The sequence below is a fragment of the Aythya fuligula genome, chromosome 14 (genome assembly GCF_009819795.1).
Source record: "Aythya fuligula isolate bAytFul2 chromosome 14, bAytFul2.pri, whole genome shotgun sequence".
NCBI lineage: Eukaryota > Metazoa > Chordata > Aves > Anseriformes > Anatidae > Aythya > Aythya fuligula.
The window spans coordinates 14,608,284-14,630,562 of NC_045572.1; the positions used below are offsets into that span (position 1 = coordinate 14,608,284).

The 22,279-nt window shown below is 45.2% G+C and overlaps 1 protein-coding gene across 1 annotated transcript in view; it reads left to right on the forward strand.

Annotated features, from left to right (window-relative positions):
- Positions 1-3,527: 3,527 nt before the first annotated feature.
- Positions 3,528-22,279, forward strand: part of ADAMTS2 (ADAM metallopeptidase with thrombospondin type 1 motif 2) — a 177,223-nt gene continuing 158,471 nt past the window's right edge. The window contains exons 1-2 of the mRNA XM_032196684.1: positions 3,528-3,733; positions 4,447-4,808. Of these exons, the coding sequence (XP_032052575.1) occupies positions 3,643-3,733; positions 4,447-4,808 (453 nt within the window). The 5' untranslated portion in view covers positions 3,528-3,642. The remainder of the gene's footprint in view (positions 3,734-4,446; positions 4,809-22,279) is intronic.

The window sequence follows — 22,279 nt, forward strand, 5'->3', positions numbered from 1 at the left end:
CCACAAAGTATGCATTCCAGTTAAGGGTGAAAGCAAAGACAGCAATCTGCATAAGAAACATAAAGCAGGCAATGTTGAGTCCTTTGCAGATGTTTGCTCACATTCCCAGTGAGGAGGTCAGAAATGAGAACTCTCCTTTTGGGGAGCTCTGCCTGAGAGCTTGGACCATTTTGGATCACAAAGGCTGTTGGCAGGCTCCAGATTACCTGCTCAGGTTGATCACATGCCCTGTGGAGAAGGCAGAGTGCTGCAGTCCATCCTCTCCCCCCCAAGCCCAGCTAACGCGAGCATTTTCCCTTGAAAGCAGCAGGAAATCTTAGGAATCTCAGAGACAAGGTTTCTAGTTGTGATGTATAGTTAGTTACGTGTTTTTTAAACACTTTCAGAGCAGTAGCTGGTGATGTATACCCAGGATCTTTTCATTTTACCAAGCAAAATTAAATGTAGAGAGAACATCTCCACAGGCAAGGTCTGACTGCAGTTTATATGCGTGTACCCAGGCTGGAACAGGAACAGATTGCACAAACGTGGTGCGGACAAGATCCGTAAATCCAGGTGAATATTCAGGCAGGCAGTCTGTGCTGAACTCTGGACTGCTTCACTTACAGAGCTGTTTGTGTCTCGGCTAGCTTGTTTAAAGCTGCTGTGGGCATGTCAGCATGAGATGCTGGAAGCCCTCTCCTTCAGACTAGGTGTTCACTCAGGACACAGAGCATCATTTTTTTCCTTTCTGTGTGCCTGTTTCCAGCCAAGGCAAACGTCTGTGTCATCACAGTCACGTTTGACAGCAGCACAGGCACACCCTCAGATCAAACTATCGGAGCAGAGCCCCCCTATCTGGTCCTCCTCCCTTCATTCCAGTAAAATAACCATGATACGGCTCCGTTCACACCAATTAATTGAGAGGTTTGTAAGTGTGAGTAATGCCACAGTACATTTCATGATGAGCTTTTCTGGTTCATCCTAAAAAAATGTGAAGCATCCTTCTGGAGACAGCCATGGCAGGGCCCTTCCCTGGAAACCCAGGCAGCAACCTCAGTTGTCTGCATCAAGAATACCAAGTGAGGAGTTTAGGAAATGGAGAACTAGTTCTGGGGAGGGGATGTCCCTGAACTTCTCTGCTATGGTGGTGTAAGAGCAGGGTGAGGACGTAAGAACTTCTCTTTTCTTCTTGAATTTCACCCATTCAGGCTCTGCAGTGCCTGGCAGGCTTTGGACCACCTCCTCTGGATCAAACTTGGATCCGTAGTTTCTCTGGAAGGATAACGGGCCCGTTGCTGTGCCATGTGGCACATCCTCAGTTGGTCTAAGTTGGCGCTGTGAATCTCTCGCATAAAATCCTGGCTCTACTGAAGTCAACAGCAAAGCTCTCACCAACATCATTCAGTGGGGACCAGGATTTATTCCAGTCAGTTCAGTGGATGCACAATCTTTACCAACTGCAGATCTGGCTCTATTGTTTGACACTAGTTCTGTTTTCTTTTCCTTTTTTTTTTTTCCTTTTTTTTTTTTTTTCTTCAAAAGAAAATTAAAATTTATAAAGAAGGTTGTGAAAGAGCTCCACCAGCCCATGGAACCCACGGAGTTTTTGGTTCTGGGCCACATGGGGTAAGATAGTAAGGCATGCACATAGTAAGACATGCACATAGAACTTGGTTTCTGTGTAGGAATAAACTTCTCCGCGGAGGCAGTTACTGATTCTTTTTTGTTTATATCATTACTCTGCAGTACAGCTGTTATCCATATTAAAGCATACTTTCTAACCTTCAGTTTTTTCAAGAACTAAAATCCATCTTAATTAGTAGAACTATTGGCCAGGCTGTGTTTTGTATTTCTATAATATACACTGTCTCCCTGTTTTTTTTTTTTTTTTTTTTTTTTTTTTTTTCCTCTGGATGCATCATATACAAATAAGAACTTTGATTTCAAATATAAGGCCGGCCCCTCTCCCTTTCAAGTTTATGAGCAGAAGTTATTTCAATTTGAGCAGGATGGGACGGATGGAACATAAAAAAGCCACATCATCAGCTTAAAATACAAGTCCAATAAAAATGAAGTTGGAACTTTCCCAGCTGTGTACTGATGAAAGTATATGAGATTTTAAGAGAAGCTGCTCAATATGGACTCACAAACAAAACAAAAAACGAGCCAACGGAAAAACAAACCAAAAAGAAGAACTGGGAGAAGCCCAGCACTGACGGCCAACCCAAGCAGAGGTCATTTAAAAAGATAAAGGGATGTTTGAATGTAATGCACAAATTGATCTACTCCATTATTCAGAATGATCTTTCCCTTTTTATCCTTAACCTAAAAACTGGGAAAATCAAACGAGAACATCAAACCATGCCAGCAGAAAGTCACGCTCTGCCATAGTTGCTCAGACCTGGGGTCCATAAAACCCAGGCACTGGCATTAAGCAGCACTGTTATTTTTCTTGTATACCCTTCAGCTGTGGCCATAATATGGGGACGAAAGGCATTAATTGGAACTGTAGTCGCATCGGAGCAAGAATAGTGAAGGATACCCAGGAAAATTCCTTGGCAGAGCACCAGCCTCCTGCAGGAGGGCACCGCATGCCCGCTTTGAGGGGGCACGGGAAGGGCTTTGGGGATTCTGCAAGGTTACGGAGTAAAACGATGAAAGCAGCAAATGATCCCAATAATGTTGCAGCTGAGTAAATATATACATTATCCAAAAGGAATAAGCGATATGGCATTTATCCTGGCCATATGGAAACAAATATAACTTTTTTTTTTTTTTTTTTTTTTTTTTTTCCCGCATAAAGGCCACTCTTTATTATTTAATTATTTAAAAAATCTCCTTCTATCTTGTATTTATAGCATTCCTGGATGCTTCCAGGGTCTCTCTCTCCATCTTGCAGCTACTTGACAGAAGATGGCTTTGCAGCATGGATTTTTAGGCTTGCCACCAGCCACCCCAAATCCTTTCCCCGTGCTTTGGCTACTCGGGGCAGCGCCTTCAGCCGGCGGCCACCCCCGGTCCGGCCCTGCCGGGGTCGCTGGCACTTTTATTTTTATTTTCATCTATTTTTTTTCCATTTCCCACCGGGCTTTCGACGGCCCCGGGGGCTGCGGCGAGAATCGCCCTAACTTCTCCTCAGCCAGCCCGGGGTGCGGGGCCGCCTCCTCAGCCCTAACCCGCCGACCTCAGGGGCTGCGGGGGGGGGGGGGGGGGGGCCGGCCCGGCTCGGAACGGGACAAAACGGAACAAAACCGGGGCAAAAAAAAAAAAAAAAAAAAAAAAAGGAGCAAAAACGGAGCAGAAGGGAACTGGACGAGGCGGGCGGGGGCTGGGCGCGGGGCTGGGCGCGGGCAGTCCCCGCTCCCCTCGGGCCGAGCGCCGTGTGGCAGCGGCTGTGTCAATCAGGCCGCCTTCCCTCCCGCACGCCCCGCGCTCCCGGTATTATACCCCCGCCGCCTCCTGGTGTCTCTGCTTCGCTGCGAGCCGCGAGCGCGGCCGCCACCGCCGCTGCGGCTGGGCTGAAGGGGAAGGAGGCGGCGGCGGCGGCGGCGGGGCAGCGCTGAGGGGAGAAGAGGCAGCGGGGGGGGCGGCCGCCGCCGGCCCGGCCCGGCTCGGCTGAGGGCAGCCCCCGGTGCCGCTCCCCGCCTCGGGCCGGTCGAGATGGAGCCTCCCGCGGGGCTCGCCTGCGTCCTGCTCTGCTGCTGCGCTCTCTCCCTGCCCGTCGCTGCCCTGCGGCCGCCCGGGCACTCAGGTAAGGGGTGTGTGTGTGTGGTGTGGTGTGTGTGTGTGTGTGTGTGTGTGAGGAACCTTCCTGCAACTTCGGCCGCCGGGACTTTTGACAGGGCTCCGGGGAAAAAGGGGAAGGGAAAGGGGACGGGGCGGCCGCGCTGCCGGCGGGGAAGGGACGGGGAGCCCCGCCGCCGTGCCCCTGCCCCTCACACAAACGGGGACTTGTCCGGGCGGGATGCGGCACCCGGCTGCTCGCCCGCCTCATCCTCCTCATCCTCCTCATCCTCATCCTCATCCTCCTGCCCCGTCCCAAAGTCCCGGGGCTGCCACCGCCGCTTGCCGCCCGTCCCCGTCACCAGCTCGGGGCTCCCGCTGCCCACCCGGTCCCCCCCCGAGCGCCTCAGAGCCGTCCCCTCAGCGCTGCCCGCCCGCGGAGCCCCGAGGGGACACCGGGAGGGACACGGGGGGGACCGGGACCCCGCTGCATGGCCGGCATTGAGGGTCCCTGAGGGGTGACAGGCTCGGGGGGCTGCCGGCGGCTGTGGGCACCCAAAGGCGAGTTGGGATGAACTCGGAGCGCTTCACGCCGCCGAGCGAAGTGCTCAGCCCGCGCGGAGCGCCGTGTCCGTCTGCCTTATGTAAGTGGCTGCCGGGCTAATGAATTATGGAGTAACAAAATCCCGCGGCGTCAGGATGCGTTTAGTTCGAGTGTCTCTCTCCTTTCTCCCCGTAAAGATCCGATCTCGAGGAATATAGAGGAGTACAGCCTCGTCATCCCCACCAGCACCGATTCCCAGGGCAGGTTCCTATCCCACCTGGTGTCCGGACCGCCAAAAACACGCTTCAGGAGGGCTGCGGAGGACTTGCAACGCGAAGCAGGGAACGAGCAAATATTTTACAATGTCACCGTTTTTGGAAGAGAGTTTCACTTCAGGTTGCGGCCGAACTCCAGGCTCGTTGCCCCCGGAGCAACAGTTGAATGGCAGGAGGACTCTGACGAGACTCACATCGAACCTCTCTATGGGAATTGCCTCTATGTTGGGGATATCACTGACCTGCCAAACGCTTCGGTTGCTATCAGCAATTGCGACGGGTTGGTAAGTTACTTTTGTTATTACATCTAAGATAATTACATTAATTTCCTACAGTATTTAAATATAAAATGTGTGGACTGCCATAAACTCGCACCTCATATGGTAACTGTGAATGCAAATTAACTAATGTTCCCTAGTGTGGGAATAGCTGTGCTGCACCAGGCTCTTCTTTACAGACAGTGGCACTAGAAGTTTGAGCACATGCTCTGCGGTAGCTACTCTGTGACAGCGCAGCTGAAGCCAAGATTTGTGTTGATTTGTGGTAAAGTTACTTGAGGTATCTGACACTTTGGAAACAGGATGAAATGTCATGTTCTGGAAATCCTCTCCCGCTTTTCACTTCCAGTCCGCAAAGAGAAATTTTAGAAGACTTAATCCTGAATAATGGGCTGGGCTGCCCTGCAAACAAATCGCATAGGTAAGATATGTTTTTGCCCTGGAAGAAATTAAATTTATTCAGAGGCTTTCTTCATAGATCTTTCACTCAGTGAGTTTTATTGCCTAATCAAGTGATTGATGGGAAGTCTCAAAAGAGTTGGAGTTTACAAGTGAAACAGCTCCCTGTGATTCATTTTGCAAGGCTGGGAGTTTTAAAACTTGCTGCAGTTTCCTGTTCTGGAGTGCATGTTCAGCAGTCCAATGGTAACTGTGCCTGGCATCCTAAACCATTGTACTATCATTTGAACGATGATTACTGCCTAGCAATTTGTTTAGTGAGAAAAGACTATATTTTTGATAATGAACAGCTCATCTAGCCAATATTTTCTTGCTGTACCCTTTAGAGTTTATAATTTGGAGATTACTGAATGTTAATGCACTCTGTTCTCTGCATAAAAAAGCCAGTATGAATCAGTTGTATTTTTATTTATTTAATCATAGGAAGTTGTTCACTTGCTGTGCCAAGAAGATAACATGTATGGGAATAGTGCGTTGGCTATCTGAGAATGGAAGGGAACCAAATACTTTTGCCTTTACTCTTTCCTTTCTTGTGGTTTCTCCTCGCCATGTACATTCCTGTTTTGTGAAGCAGGTTTTAATGTTGTAACTGTTTGATGTGGACAGCTGTCTTAAGGGCAAGAGGAACACCAGTGTTGTGCAAGAAGAGCAATTTAGAAAGCAGAATACAAGCCTACAGGCCTACCTTTGGTGGGGAAGCAGAAGTACTTTGGTCTTGCTATACCTAGCATGGATAATTTTGTGTAGGGCAAAATACACTTGCTGTGGGCATTGCAGAACCAGCTCAGAGCCAAAGCTCTTCTTCCCTGTGCTGAAAGGTGGAGGAGAATCCTATGACAGCTGCAGCCTACCTTGTGCTGGCTCTTCTTTTCAGTGCTGGAGTTGACTGGGAGGGCAGTGGGGAAGCTGGTTACTTCGTCTGCACGCTGTTACCCAGAGCGTGGACTCCATGCATGTTGGAAGAGCTATGGTAAAATATAGCAAGAGTCAAGGCCAAAGTATGGGTAAAAGGTCCAAAGAAAGTCCAAAAAGGTCCAAAAGGTCAAAAGTATGGATATAGGTCTAAGGTCTTGTGTTGCATGGGTAAATGACAAAGTGTCTATAAAGTGCTGGTCTTGGCACAGTTGGAAGCACCTTCTCAAATGCAAAGGAAAGAAGCGAGTCCTCAACTCAATGGCACTCATTAATGGCTAAAATCTAGAAAGCTACCACCAGAATTTCAGTTTTCAGCTTGCATCCACAACCTGTGTGCCTGATTCTTCCTGGTATTCTTGTTTTCGTTGTCCATTGGAAGAATAAGGAGAAGACATGGTCTAGTGGGGGAGTGTGGTACTGACAGCTGCCACATTCTAATCTGGAAGTCCTGCTGGTTTTCACATGGTGATACAACTTCTGTGCTGCTGTTAATGCATTTGTAAAGAGTTTGCTGCTCTCCTCTAGTGAGTATCTACATTGCAAATGTTGCAAGGCAGAGACCATGTTTGTTATTGCCCAAGTCCCTGAAACCATAGTGCAGGAAGCATTACCTCAATACCTTTAGGCATCTGGCCTTAGTGATTTCCCTGAGATTGTGCACTAAATCTGTTGTGGAACAACAAATTGAACTCTGATCCCCTGGGTACTATGTTCCATCTCTACCCATTCCATCCATGTTTCTTTCTTCTTGGGGAAGAGTTTAAAACAGATATCAATAGAATTACACAAACTCCAAGAAATGATTCTAGCAGTTCTCCAAAAGTCACTGGTCTATGGTCAGAAGTAATGAGAACTAACAAGTTAAAACTGAGTTTAACTCTCTCTTAGTTTACCTTTTTATTTCTCATGTTTGCAAGGAGCATTGGAGAGTCTCTGGAGCAAGACATCTCTAATGAGGCATTCTTAAAGACCACTGGCCCATATGTTTCTTTTGGGTTTATTGGTATTTCAGATGGGAATGAAGAAATGGGCAAGGCTATTCCCAACTGGTTTTGTATGTCTCTTTTTTGCTTCGTATCTAGTTTACCCCAGTGGAGAAATTGGGAAGCCTCATGCGTTTTCTTTCAGCTGCTTAATGATGTACATGCCAACGTTCTTAACATATCCTGAGCATTTCCATCTCATTTTGTAGGCTACTGTGGAGATAGGGATGGTGGAGCTTTGTGACAACTGAGATGTCAACAGACAGGGGGTAGAGTTTGTCAAAACTTGCTTCATCTAATGACTAGTATTTTCTTGAAGTGCCTGCTTGTAAAGGTGGTTTGACATCTGCCCGTGCTTCTGATGGGTTTCCAGCTTTTACATCCGGACATTAAGGTGGAAGTAATGTTTGAATTAAAGTTTCATACTTTGATCTTTACATTGCAAACTTTTGCTGACTGAATCTAGTTCAAGTCAGTGAATGCATCTACCACCTTGCCAACTTCTGATGTTATTTCCTCAGAACATCCCCTTTGGTTTGCACTTAACTGCCAAATGTGTCTTATTTTCCAATTATTGTCTGAGAAGAGTCTGGTGTTGCTGGTATTGCCAGAATGAGAGGCTGTTGGAATGGATTTATATGAAAATAGTAGATCTGTGAACAGATTTCTGAACTGTACTATAAATGGTGAAGGTTTTTAATCCACAGCCATTCTAAAAAATTAAAAGGTACAGTGAATGCATGTGCAGCCTTATCTGCTGCCCTGACCGAGGAGATGCACAGTTGGATCGGGGCCTCTCAGTTTTCTCTAACAGAAATCAATGACAAAACTACTAATATTGACTTAAAAATCAAATCAGAGACAGATGAAGAGGACTTCTGAAGTATGCAATCCAGGTGTGTTTCCAGAGCTCATATGGGTCTTTACAAATCATTAGAAGGTTAAAGCTAATCAATAGGTTTTTTAACAGCTCTTTGAATTACAGATGTGAGTTTTACCATATAAAGAAAAGAGTGAAAGCTTTCACAAAACTTAAGTTAAAAACATTCCGAACAACTTGGTATCACTTTGATTGGTGTGATAGAATTCGAACTAATTTTCCACAAAGTGGGCAAAACCAACATGGGCAGCTGTTGGCTGGAGGCTGATGTGGAAGATTTTGCACTTTGAGTATGTTCATGGACCTTGGCCAGGCCCTTACTTGGGGATGCAGCTGGAGGCCAAGGGAGCTGGCTGTTCTCCTCGAGGGTTAGTTGTGAAGGGGAAGGACTTGGAGGCTGTAAAAATGCCATAAGATAATAAAGAGTTAGGATTATGGCAGCCCTTCCAGATTTATTGCCTGGAAAAGGGCAGGTTTGTCAACATTTGTGAAATAGAGCTATATGCATCATGTTTCATGCATTCTGTTTGGGGGTACCAGGCCACAGTCACCTTAACATTAAGACTGGCATTAAGTATTTCTTAGGGGATGAAATAGGCAGGGTTTGCCCTACAACATTTCAGTCTCTACTGGATACTGTAATAACTCTCACAAACCGTTCGAGAGAAGCCTGTTGGCTGGCTGCTTGCCCAGATGCTATTTCTTCTAGAAATGCTTGGGAAGCCAGCATCCTTCTCAGACTCTTGCCCAATACTAATTGTAGCTGTAGTACTGAGCTGACCTGGGTGGGTTCAGGGTGATACATTCACACCAGTCATGAATCTTCAGGAATTGGCTGGTGTTTTGGCTCTTGTTAAGTGCTTATTGTCAAGTGTTAAGTGACAATTGTCCCAAGACTTTATGTATTAGTTGCATTATTAGTATTTTCTTTACTGTTTTAAAATCAGATAATGGAATATTTGTATTTTCTGCAGCCTTTATTTTACACAGGGGTGTTCGTATGATCTAATTCCAGGCACGTATGTAGATTGTAAATGTAGGAGTCCAGGTTCCAGAGTCAGTCCGTGGTGTTTCCTGAGAGCCATTCGGACTCCCTAGGTGAAACGTTCGCCTCTCTCCTTCCTGGGATAATTCCCCCTGTCCTTCCTGCCGTGTTCGCTGCGCTCCTGAAGACGTTTAAACACATTGTGAAATCTGTCCTTGTTTAGTATAATCCTGCTTAACTTTGAGCATGTGCTTGAGGTCTTTGGAGTCAGTGAGCTTTAAGGTTATGTTTGTAAGCACCTTCCAGGTAGAGATGCCTTCCTGAAACTGGCTGCAGAGCTGAAGTTGAACCTAGCTTAGTTTAGCGAGATCCTCTGATTTACCTGGGTATGAGGGTGAAGGTTCTGCTCACAATGAATGCAACAGGAGAAGACAAATATGCTTATATAACTGTTATTTTTCCATTCAGACATCCATCTCCTGCTTTCATATGGATTTACAATTCAGTTTTGTTTCTCTTTTATCTGTTTTTTGAATTTCATTGGTTTGTGATGGAGAAAAAAAGCAGAACTCAAGGTAGCACAATATTGTCTTCAAAGTCTGCTCAAGTCCAGTGCTTGATGGTTAAAACAGATGCCTGCTACAACTAATTCCAGTAAATTTTTTTTGTATTCTGAATTCTTAGCCTTTGTATTATGACTACGATGCATTCATTTTCAGTGGATTAAAATTTGGCATATAGAATCTCTTCACTTCGGAGCATTTTGCTTTAAATTAAAATCAAACCAAAGTTGCCACTTACTTTTTGTGCAATGGCAAAAAGCACTGTAGGCTTTTTGCTTTGTAGACAAGTGAAACTATAGCACAGTGGCAGGAGAAATGCAAGTAATTCCTGTGACACATGGTACAACAAAACTGAAAAGCAATTCTCTTTAAGAAACAGCAGCCCTTGCTCTGCAGGTGATTAGAGTGGGATCTCTGTTTACACACATGGTTTTTCAAATTCAGTTGGGTTCTTGACTTGTTTAAGCCAAGCACGTGTGTAAATTTCAGCAGAATCAGAGTCTGAGTGCACATCACCATTCACACACGTTTTATAAAAGACCTGCATCACCTGACAGAAAGCGATGGAGCGGTTTTGATGCCTCACACTCAAGCCCCTCCATGTATTTTCACTGGACAGAGACTTTACTTCCTAATCCATTCTCTGGGTTTCTACTGTTCATGTCCTTGGCCAACAGTAGCCTAGTTAGACAGCCTCTTCTGCTTTGTAATTGCAGAGACTTTTCCTTTTGAGTTATAGCCTGAAATACAGAGAATGTAAACACTATGATTCAGCCTCTAACTGGAGTAAATTATCCTCATTTTGCTCTCCTTAAAAGAGAATTTCTCATCAGTAAGTACTGTTTTTGTTTTTTTTTTTTTTTTTCCTTTGCCTCTTCTGTGCGTGGATTATCTCACCTATGTTTTAGCTGAGGGCAAAGTAACTTCTGACATCATACAGGTGGGCACCATCTGGACAGAAAATCCTCAGGCAATCAAAGCTGGTATCTTTGTGGTATGTTGTAGGCCTATGGATAACAGACAGGTCTTTCCTCTTGTTTTACCTGACCTTGTCTCATGCTGTCCTCCTTGTGGTGGTATCTCAACAGTGCTGTTCTTTTCGGTGACACAAGAACTAGTTCTCCAACCAGAATATTAAACCACGTACATCCAAGAAAATGTGCCTAATGGCTCCTTCTGCTTTCCATCTTGAAAGACCCAAATATAGTAACTAATTTTGATAAGGTCATAATTACTTTCTGGGGTAAGCAGTTTCCAGAAGTCTGTCCCTCTTCAGTTTCCAAAGATGTGTCCTTTGAAGGATGCTGTTAGCTTATTTAGCTACTAGCTCAGTGCTTCCACGGTGTGGAAAGATGTTCCAGAATCTAATAGTACACATTCCTGCAAATGGGGAGGCATTCCCATGTTTTGAGTTAATTATAGGTATACCTTTTCCTGCAGAAAGCTGCAAAATAGTTGTTTGGATCAGCCAGAGTTCCTGCTGTTGTGGGGAGCAGGACCTCTCCTCCACACATCGCGCTAGTATTTTATTTGACCCATTTCTGAACCCTTTTTATTACTGGTGACGGTTGCTCTGTAAGCAGGTCATGCCATTACTTAATTGCACATTCAGCTAGGACACTTCTCGTACTGGGCCTGATTAAAACAGAGAATCAGGGAGCAGGTCTTCAGTCTCTTGGAGGGGGTTGCATGAAATTGCATTCTGGTTTTATTTCCTGCTCTGATGTGCACACCCTCTTTTTCAGATGACCTTCTCCTTTTATTGCTTCCATTCTTCCAAAGTTTCAGCAAGTTCTTTAACACATTACATCTGCTTTCCTTAGCCCCTTTATCTGTGTGTGTTTTAAATTCATCTTTGTTTGCAGAGTCTTGACACAGCAGGTTCCCAGTTTTAATAGTCTGCGAAATGAAAGGCCTACATCTCACCCGCTATTTTCAGCACCATTCCATTAAACTGTAACATTGAAAAGAAGAGTATCCTCTTCAAGTGCTGAAGAGCATGTTGCTTCCTCATATCTAAATCACAGTCTCCACTATAGATCTTCTGAGTTATTCCCAGGTCTCGAAATGTCTGGTACTTGCCTCAAACCCGGAGTTTCTGTATCACAAATGTGAATCTCAGCATTGATTTTTTTTTTATTTAAAAAAATCTTTAAGAAACTTTCTGTTTAAGTGTTTCAAGTAAGAGTTTTCCTCAAGCAAAAGACAGAGACAGAAATTGCATCTCTTGAAGACTCGAAGCCCAGCAGAGCAGTGAAAATCAGCCCCATACATTGTTTTGAAGGTGCCATTTCCCAGTGCGGATGGGTCTCTTGACACATCATTGATGCCCAGAGGGTGATGCTGCTCCCCTGGCTGTGTTGTTCCATGGCGTGCTGCTGGTCCTGCACCAGGCTGCTTCTTACTCCACGGTAAGGCTGGGGGTGGTTGGCAGAACCAGTGAATTGGAGCCTCCCAGTTCAGCTGCCTGACCTGGTTCCTTGTGGAAAGAGACAGACGTTTGTACAGGCACAGGGATGAAAGCAGGAACATCCTCAGCTGAGCGCGAGAGGAAAAGTGAGATGGCTCCTTAGGTAGCAGGTGGACTCATGCTGCATTGTTAAACCACAGCCTTGTTCTCAGGATTTGAAAACAAGTCTGTTCAGGGGAGCGTGGCTTGTGTCTTTGAGCATCACAAGTTGGAACTGCAGTTTTGGAGGAACTTATTGTTCTGCTTTGTGGCTTTCCCCTTTGTAGCTGTGCTTGGTTTTTCTCTACCTTACAATAAAATTCCACCTCCGTTGGAGCTTTATCAGTGCTCCCTTCACAGCTATATTCTTTCTTACTCCCTTTATATTGGTTTATGTCAAATTTAATGTCTTTCCCTCTTTATTCCTGCATTTGTGACCTTTATCTTCAAAATAAATAAATACGATTAATTCTTCCCTTGCGTATCATTCCATGGAGAATTCAAAGGTTGAAATTGCCCAGGTTCAGATACTTTCTGAATCTTATACCTGCAAAGTACAACATTATCGTTATTCTTCTCATAGGGTGAGGTATCGATAAAGCCACATTAAAGGGAATGACAGGAGGAAGGAAGCGAACTTCTCCTGTAGTTTCACCTCTGTGTTTGAATTTCATTGCATGGACAGACCACTTTTTTCCAGCATTTAACCTCTAGCCCGGTGAACCTCAGGGAACAGATTGCAATCCATTTTCTGCTGAAATTAAGCATGAAATTTACTAATCCTGTAATGAGAGAGAGTCAATGAATATCATTGCTATCCTTGTGGATAAGGCACCTTCACACTGCACGCCCAGGCTCCAGGTTCTGTGCTGCTCTTGAACAGTTGGAGGAGTTTCTTTTTCAAGTTGTAGGGGTGAACAGGTGCCTTCTGTCACCAGGCACTGAGTACTGTGCTCAGTATTGGAGGGAGAAAGTCAAAATAATTTGTCAAGTCTAACAGGAAAGAAAAGGCCTATTTTCTTGGGCGTCAAAATATTTCAGGAGCTAAACATAGTAATAACCCATCTAAATTTTAATATGAACATAGTAAAATGATAGAATTTAGAAGAGGGGAGAGCACAGGCTTCAGTCTAAAGACTTGCTACCCTTGCTAATATTTCCCCCATGTGCAAAACCCAGCACTAAAAGCCAGTTCCTGTGGCTCCTGAGCCTGCTGCAAGGGCTGGTGTCTGTGGCTCTTGCATCAGCAGGGAGGGAGACCTCCCAGGACAGCGCCTGTTGCTCCCAAGTAGAAAAAGAGTCGACAGAAAATGCAGAGATTAACTAAGGATAGGTGGCAGCACAGGCTGTGGTTGCTGTTTTAATAGTGGTTTTATTTGTTCTAAATCATGACTTCTGGGCAAATCACGTTCATCCAATTCGTATGCAGAAGAATACACTTTTTGATTCCTCAAAGCATTAGCATTGCTGGGCTTTTTTCTTTCCCCAAGCAGAGGAGCTGTGGAAGGAATGTGAAAGATGTTGTTTGGAAAGCATTCTGCAAACCAGAATGTATTTAAAAAACAGTCTTTGAGAAATAAATCACTACCTGATGATGAAGACAGCTAAGCTGGGCCAAGAGTCTTTCATGTGCCAACACTCTCTCACGTGACAGAAGTTATATTGGAAGCTGGCAGTCTGTGGAACTTGCAAGGCTGAAAATGTCTAAAAATTTTCATATACTTAAAGTAAGTAATAGGTAGATTAAAAACATGGCTTTGAAACTTTTCAAAATCTCTCTCTGTAGGGCACTGTGATCCTAACTAAAGTCACAGACTTTTACCTATGGCATACAAATACTCAAAACAAAAAAAACAAAGCCTAGAAGCCCAAATTTTACACCACCTCAGTTCAATACAAATCAAGTGCTTAGGGATGAAGAAATTGTAGGGGTGAATTTGGCTTGATTTCAGATTTATAACAAAGCTTGAAATCAGAGTTTCCCAATAGTTTTAGGCTTCGTTGTGAATATGGCGGATCCAGCATTCATTCCTAAGCCAAAGTATTGAATCACCAAATAAGTGCTGGAGGTGTCTGTCAATATTAAATATTTGCAAAGTTATGGCACATTAAGGCTGACATAGCAGTAAGTGTAAAAATGTGATTAATCAAGGGATGAATTGCTGCTCTGAAAGAGAAATATGAAACTCAGGCTGGGTAAGTAATGGACAAGCAAAGAAAGAAAAGAGAATTCGTTGGCACTCCTCAGTCGGGTAGTGAATTTACTGTGAAAATAAAGTTTTTAGGCATTTCACTGCAGTCAAATTAAGCCCAACAATAATCATATGCATCTTATACAGTAAAAATGCTGGACCTATGAAAATACAGGATAATCTTGCATTTCTCCAAGCAGAGAATCGCAAAGTAAAAATAGATCCTTGTCAATTCTTGTGTCATGGTCCAGCATCATTTTGCATAAACGCCTGGAAAGTCCCAGTGCAAGTAGCTGATCTTTGGGTTTGCTCCAAAGCTGCTGAAGTCAGTTTAGTTTCACTGGCTTCATTTGGCTTTGTAGGGGCAGGTTGATTAGCAAAGAATTTGGGACAAAAAGGAGGCCATCAAGTATTCCAGCTTATAACCTTGGCTGTCACCTTGTTCTCTGTCCCCTGGTGCGGTGGTGGTGAGGGAGTTGAGTGCGAGAGGCTCAAGTGCAGCTCTTCCATTGCTGTTTATATCCCGTATGCTGGATGACCAGGACAGAACTGTGTGCTCCTACAACTGAAATAGCTCTGCTAAAGCTTCTTCCCCTTCTGCCTCACACCACATCCCCACCACAGAAGAGGCGATGCATTAAGCGAGGGGGGAGGGAGCAGGAGAAACCCTCCTCGTGTCCATGCCAGGAGGATGAGGCAATTCCAGCTGCCTTGAATCTGCAGGCTCGCTCTGACAGCTCTTCTATGAAGATGGGGCCAGAAAGGAACAAGGTTTTCCTCCTGTCTGAGTCTGCCCACCCAGCTCCCCCAACCAAAAAACGCCCAAATTGTGTGAGAAAAACGCTAACTGCACATCTCTTCAACAGGCTTTTCTGATAATTCAGCTGGATCCCAAATACGTGTCCAACCAAACCGGAGTTTACTTTTCTCTGATGCAAGCTGCTTTCAACTCCCCAGTGCCCTCCGTGAGATTCTGGTGGTCAGGAGTCCAACAATCTGTCACTAGGTGGGAAAATCACAAGTTGGGGCTGCTCAATTATAACCAGGCAAACCTCTGCTAATCTGCAGCATCGTGTCTCCGTGGGCTTCTGGGAGCTCTGTCAGTTTGCATTAGCTGAGAACCTGGCCTCATGTAATTAGATGTTTTCACACTCTTCTGGTGACGTGCCCTCCTCCGACAGTCTGAATTGCAGCCTGTCGTGGTTTGTAAAGAGATCCACTTGTGCTTGGGAGGCAGCAGGACGCACAAAACCCGCGAATGCATGTGAGCTATTAACATGAGATTTGGTAAAGGAACGTATTTGGGATTTGTTTGCGAATTTGGAAATAGCAAAATGCACTGGAAGAAGAGAGCAGTGATCCGGGCATGTTGGAGGACTCGCAGAGGCATTGCTCACCAAGGGGCAGGGGCTTCAAGGCTCAGCTGCAGGAGCTGTGGGTGCTCACACACAGGTTTGGGCTCACTGAAGGCCCCATGGCCTCCTGTCTCTGAATTACCATTCTGACCTAATTTTGGTGACATTTTCATGTTATCATGCAAGCCTGCAGAAATCAGGACACCACCGGCAATACTGTTGAATAAACATGGTGTTAATAATGTGAAATCTGGCCACGATGGATACACTTAGGTCTTTGAAGGGTTTAGCTGCTCCTGGCAATTTTGTCTTCCTTTGGAACAACAGAGAGGTGTTTGCCTTAACTTATGGGTTTAAGAAGTGTCGTGCCTAGGTAGCACTTTTAAAGTGCATTTCCAGAACGGATTCTGTGTCATCTTTAACCCAAGGATACAATTTTGGAATAATGAATCACTGCTTGCAAGTACTATGGTATGTTCTAGCTGTCCCACTGTGGGAAACTGGTCGTTTTTTTCTCTTTTTGTTTTATATTTGTTTATATTAAGATCACTTGTCACTGACGTTAGAGACCTATCAGGTCACATTTAATCCTCTTTATATCTCTTCCGCGCCACTAAGTCCATTGCTTTGACTTAATACAATGTCGACATTTGCAAGGAGTCTACCAAATCCCAAAGTTTAAATTTGTTGTCGTTGTTGTTAGGACATCACATCCTTAATTAAAAAAGGCAGAGCCCCAAACAAAACCTCATAAATTGAGGCTGCTTTGTGACCTCTAGGCTATCAGTGACAAATCATGAGATGCTTTAAAGTATCCTCGGAAAGAACGGGGAATGTCAACTGATCCCTGTCTCTTTTGAGGCTGTGCTGATCTTTCGTGGGCTGCTTCATGGAGGAGTTGTTAGCACTCAGAGAGGGCAACTGATTGTGGATTAGAAGGTGCTGGAGCATTTTATCAAGCTGGAAAGTTAGGTTTGGAAACCGCATCGAGATGCTGTAGTGGCCTTGTACTTTTGACTACTTGCAATTAGCAGAAGGTGACCTTACAGCTTCGCCGTGGTGCTGCAGTGCTGTGAGGGAGCAGCACACGGGGAGGGAATCACACATTGAGCATCCTGTCGTAAAGCTGCCCGTTTGGCTCAGTGCTACCTCGCCAGCCTTTTGTCCACCCTTTTCAAAAACAAACAAACAAACAAATAAATGGAGACTTCTGAACTTCAGGGTCTTTTGGCCAGCCACCCAGTGAATATCTCCGTGGGTGTTCTGTCATGCTGATCCGAAAGAAGTCCTTCCTCCCTGGCATTGCCCACAGGAGCAGGGCAGGCTGCCCCAGGTTTGATGCAGAAAGTCCTGCTGTGGCTCAGCAGCTGGTTTCCATAAGCTTCGTTAGCATCCCTGCACGTTGGCTTTGTTCATGTGTCCCTGACTTTCCAAGTGGAGGCAGAGCAGAGAGACAGAAGTGGGCAACCTTTGGGCCAAACCCTTCAAGCACTGCCTGTGGCTCAGATCGCACCGTGAGCCTGGCCCAGTCCCTGACAAAGAGATTTCCTTTTTTTGCTCCCGTTCCTGCTGCATTTGGCCAGAGATTCAAGGGACAGCTACAGAGAGCAATATGGTTTGTTCTGGGAATAGACTTCCTCTGTCAAGGGTACTGCTTGGGTAATCCAATGTACTATTTATGATTTTTGGTGCTGCTTGAATTGTGAAAGCCCTGGGCAGCACATCACACTGACTGGTCCTCCCCGAAGGTGGCCCGAGTGACAGCTGAGCCTGTGGGTCCCCATCCCCTGCCTTCACAGAGCCAGGGACTTCCTCAGCATCGTTCCTTCGTGGAGGAATGCGGAGCAACTGGCCATCTCTGTAACCGCTGCCAGGAGGTGGTTGGCGCGCTCCACCACAGCCCAAGGGTTTGAATTCCAGAGCTACACAGATTGCCTGAAAGGCTCGCTCCCCGCAGGCTGCTACCGAGCTGGTGTGTCCCACTGCTCGTCCTTCCGTGAGCTGGAAATATTCCCTTCGGTGCAGAGAAATGCCCCATGGTTCCTGCGGGGAAGCGTGGTGTTGGGAGCAGCGAGAAGGCAGTGTCCTTGTGTGTGCTCCGGTGGGAGGGAGCGCTGGGATGGAAGAAAGGCCAAAGGAAAGAGCAGCTGGAGATGTTTGATCCCTGTTAGCAGGGAAGATGCTGAGCCCTGGCACTGGAGTGCTGAGGTGATAATAGCTCATCAGTAGCCCATGCAGCAGGCGTGGGCAGAGAGCACTGATTTCTGGGCTATTCACAACAAAGTCCTTGGTCAGTGAATATTCTCCTTCACCAAGTACATCCAGAGGGCAGAACAAAGCAAGAAGTGATGTCCCCATTTATCCCCAGTGCTAGCCTGCAGGGCAGGGCTGCAATAATTAATGTTTGAGAGCGAACCCAGCTTGGTGCATCTCACAGCCAAGTCCCTGTGATGGCTCGGGGCTGCCCAGAAGCGTGGGGCAGAGGGGAGCAGAGAGCTGGAGCTCATCACCAACGTGTCCAACAGAGCTGCCGTGTCCAATTCCACCACAGGAAGGGGTCACAGCTCCAGCCACATGGGACTGAAGCACCTCTCGTCCCAGTCTTGGATTTTCTTCCTTCTCTATTAACGTTCAGCCAGAGTTGGTTTCAGGAAAGTTGTCTCCCAGTCTGCTGAGCTGCCAGCCTGGGCTGGTACCGAATAAAAACCCTGCCCAAACCAGCAACACAGATCGGGCTCTTTTCCTTGGGCTTTGGGGAATTTAAAAAAGCATTCTGTGACTCTGCAGCTGAGTCAGCACTGGTTGGATATGAATGTGATTTCTGTGGTCAAACTTGGCAAAAAGCTCTAATGTTTAATGTGCCAGTCAGCTAAAACATGCTGCTGTGTGAGAGATGACGCAGTGGCATTGTGTGGCTTGGTCGGGATTGCCAGCATGGATACTCCAAAAGTATCAGAAGAAGCTTTAATATCCCTGTTTACATAACATCATGTTGCTCGTTTCATGCTTCATTAATTTCTGCAGCAAGCAGGCTACGTTCTGAGAGCAGGAAACCTCCACTCCACCCTGAATTATAAAAATAGCCGGTGATCTCTCTTGCTAATTTGATTACAGTGGCTACAGAAAACGAGCTGTGTTGTTTGCAGTGCTGCCTGCTCCACTGAACAGAGCCTTCTTCAGGTGGGCATCATCATCTTAATCCCACTCAGCCAGGTTTGGATGTTGTCTGGCTAAATAGCCTCAGTGGGTGAATCAGGTTGGTGAAGTTGTCTCCAGGTGAGCCCAGCACACAGCTGCGCTGGCACAACTACCAGCTGTGTTGAACTTGGGTGCTGGAGGAATTACAAGTGGCTGGGGGCAGGACCTTTTAAATACAGTCCTATTGCCACATCCCTCCTCTGGAGGGTGAAACCCTCCTGGGCTTACCCCAGGAGCGGTTTCAGGAGGACATAACCTTAGAGGCAGGTTTGCTGCCCTAATCATGGGAAGGTTTTTCAGAGTTTTCAGAGAAGCGGTACCTATGTTTAGATTTGTTTTGACACTTTAATCAGACTGGGGAAAAAAAGGCCTGTCGAGCTGTTTTTATGAGTTGTTCAATAATGAAATTTTCTTCGAAGCAAGTAAAAACCCTTGGAAGGAAGGTTTTAGGATTGTACTTTAAAGTGTAAGCTCAGTGTATCTATACTTTTTCTTAAGGGTGTTTTATTTGCTTCTGGTACTAATTCAGGAATTAGTCCAAAGGCCGTTTACATAAATGAAAAGAGTTTTATTGACTTTGATGGGATTTGGATCATGCTGCACTAATTAAACAGTAAAGTATCCATTAGCAGCGAAGAGAACAGAAGAGAGAAGAGCCAAATACTGTTGCGATGAACCCTGCGAAGCTGAAAGAACTGCAGCCAAGGTCTCCATAACTTCACAGATGAGCTTTTCCATATTTCCCTGCCTCTCAGTCTTTTTGAAACAGATACAACTGTAGATTTTTAAAGGGAACCAAGTGTATGAAGATCCTTACCTTTGTTCTGCAGAGAAGGGTATGCTTTAAGCAATATTGAAGACACATTAGTAATGTATGCTTGCTTTGCTTCAATGTTTTTGTCAGGTTTTTAAGGAATGCATGGAGTTCCTAGATTCCAAAGAAAAGCAAAAGTTTTTTTCAGAGCTGATGCTGAAAGTAGAAGGTAAGGGGAAAAGTTCATATACTGCATACCTGGAAGGTCTGTGTGAAAAAAGTGGTCTAGATTAAAAAGAAAAAAAAAGGCTGTATTGGAACTAGCCACAGAATCAATCTCGTAACGACAGATTGAAAATACAGTAATAAACACCAAATTTATGGGTGCTGCTGGATGGATGCAAACATGATCTGGCATTAAAAAATTGTGTTTCTTGGTCCTTTTGCTGTGATCCATTTTGCATGGGTGGCAGCAGTAGCTCCTGAATTCCATAGCATACAGCACTGCTGAGACGCTGCAGTTGCCTGTCCAGCAGAAAACGTTTACAGGGTGTCGTTATAACAGTAGGATGATCAGGGGGGAAAAAAAATAAGCCAGTTGGATGTGATGTAATGTGATTGTAACCACATAAGCTGAAGTTTTGAGGAAATTGGGAGCCCATCAGTGTTTTAATGTCAGTTAGCTACACCTGACTCCATAGGCATCTGTGAAAACACAGCCCTGCATTAGGATTTATCTATAACCATGGTGCTGGCGTGCTGGGGCGTTTACAGGGAGCAGAAGAGCACTCGTGCTGCTTCACAAGGTTGTTTGCTTGTCTTCAGGCCCGCCGGTGTGACCTGAACATCCTTAGCCCTCTCATAGTCAGCAAAAAAAGAGATTTCCCCTTGTGCTGCTCAGTGGTAGTTACGGTCAGTATTGATGAAGAAATATGGGCTGCAATTTGTTTTAGGTTTTATTAAAGTTATCAAGCAAAAACATTGATCGCGACACCATGATACAGAGCACAGCTCTCTGTGTTTGTAAGTGCAACTTGGCCTCCTTTGCAAAAATCAGGAAGGTCTCATCACAGCTGTGGACTGGAAATATTTCAGTTGAACTGAAGGTTTGTACATCTATCATGCTTGTGATAGCCAAAAATCCCAAACAAGTAAATGCCCCAGTAATGTAAAGCTTCCTAGAACACTCAAAATAGAAAAGAATTGGGCTCAGGCTGAACAATTCAAACTGTCTTCTGTGCTTCCAAAAATAAAGTGCTTGAAGTCGAGCCCCACCTCCCTCTCTTTAAAAAAAATAAAATAAAAAATCTTGTCTTTCAAATCCAGCGGTTACTTAATAGAAAGTTTCCAGAAAAATCATTCCAGCTATACATTTATGGGAGAAAGATTAATTGGAAGGAATTCTTTTCTTTTGAGGAAACGTGGGTGTGTGGGAATTGGGTCCTAAAATCAGGCCAGCAGTGAGTTAGAGAAGGGGCTGGGCAGAGTGAGTGTAACAGCGAAGACCTTGCCTCTTTATGGATACAAATTTGCACATTTCTGGCCAATTTTATTCCTGTATTAGTTCTGTTAGCCAGTGTAGGTACCTGGATAAGGAACGTTGCAGGAGTAACTTTTCAAAGAACACAACTGTTCATTATTTTTTTAATTATAGAAGGACAATCAGACGGAGACACCAGCATACGGTAATACAGAGGTGGATTTGCTGCTGATGGACTGCAAAATAAAGTCTTTCCTCAGAGCAAAAAGTCATTTTCTATGGACAGGGAAGCCATGTGAAATAAATTCTAAATGCTTTCATTACTTTTGGCTTCATTGTTTCTAAATTAAAGTGTTTGTCTGAGAACAAATGACAAACTAATTTTTTTCCCCACCCAAAACCTGATTTGGCAACTGTTGGTCCAAGTTTTTCTTTTCCCTGTGTGAATGTAAAACGTTGCCTTATGTTCCAGGCAATACGGTGTGTGTTTCCATGGCAACCTCTTCTTGTGTCTTGAACTTGTCAGCATCAAAATATGACATTTTAAACTCTGAAGTGTCTACACGTATCGCTCCTTCTTTCGCCACGAGCCAGACTTGCCAAAACCTGGGCTCCTGCAGCTAGCTGAAGCTAGGGCGAGGTGCTGGAGTCAGCTATCCTTCATACAGCCTGCCTGCTGACAAAGGAGGTAGGAAGTTTTTCCCTCAACTCAAAATAAATCAAGCAACAGGGCACAGATCCCCGCTCCCAGCTCAAAGGCTGCTTCACCCAATGCCCAACTCAGTCTTTTTTTCTTAGGGCTGTACGAAAACAGCCTGTTTCTCTGTCTGATGTTCTGCACTCTGTGTTTTTGGGCTGTCTCCTTGACTTTTCTCATGTGCACCTGCTTCTCAATCCATACCATTGTCAGCAGCCTTGTTGCTGACCAGGGATGCTCAGAGCCCTGTTCAGGACCGTGGTGGACACCAGATCTCCCTGTGCTGCTGCCTTGTTTCTTACCTTAAAACCCGTGACTGATGAACCCCTTTCAGGTTAAGTACAGTCTAATCCAACAGACAATGCTTTTGCCAAGCATTTATGAAATAAAAGAATGAGGAAGGGGAATGGAAAAGACCTAGTCAGCGTGGAGGGAATTCAAGGGACGGTATTACAGTAAAGTGGAATTAATTTGCTTGGCCAGAATTAATTGTAAAACTTTCTCTTGTAGGTAGGAGGGAGCACTAATATAATTCCACGAGATGTGCTTTTACTGTCTTTCTTTTTC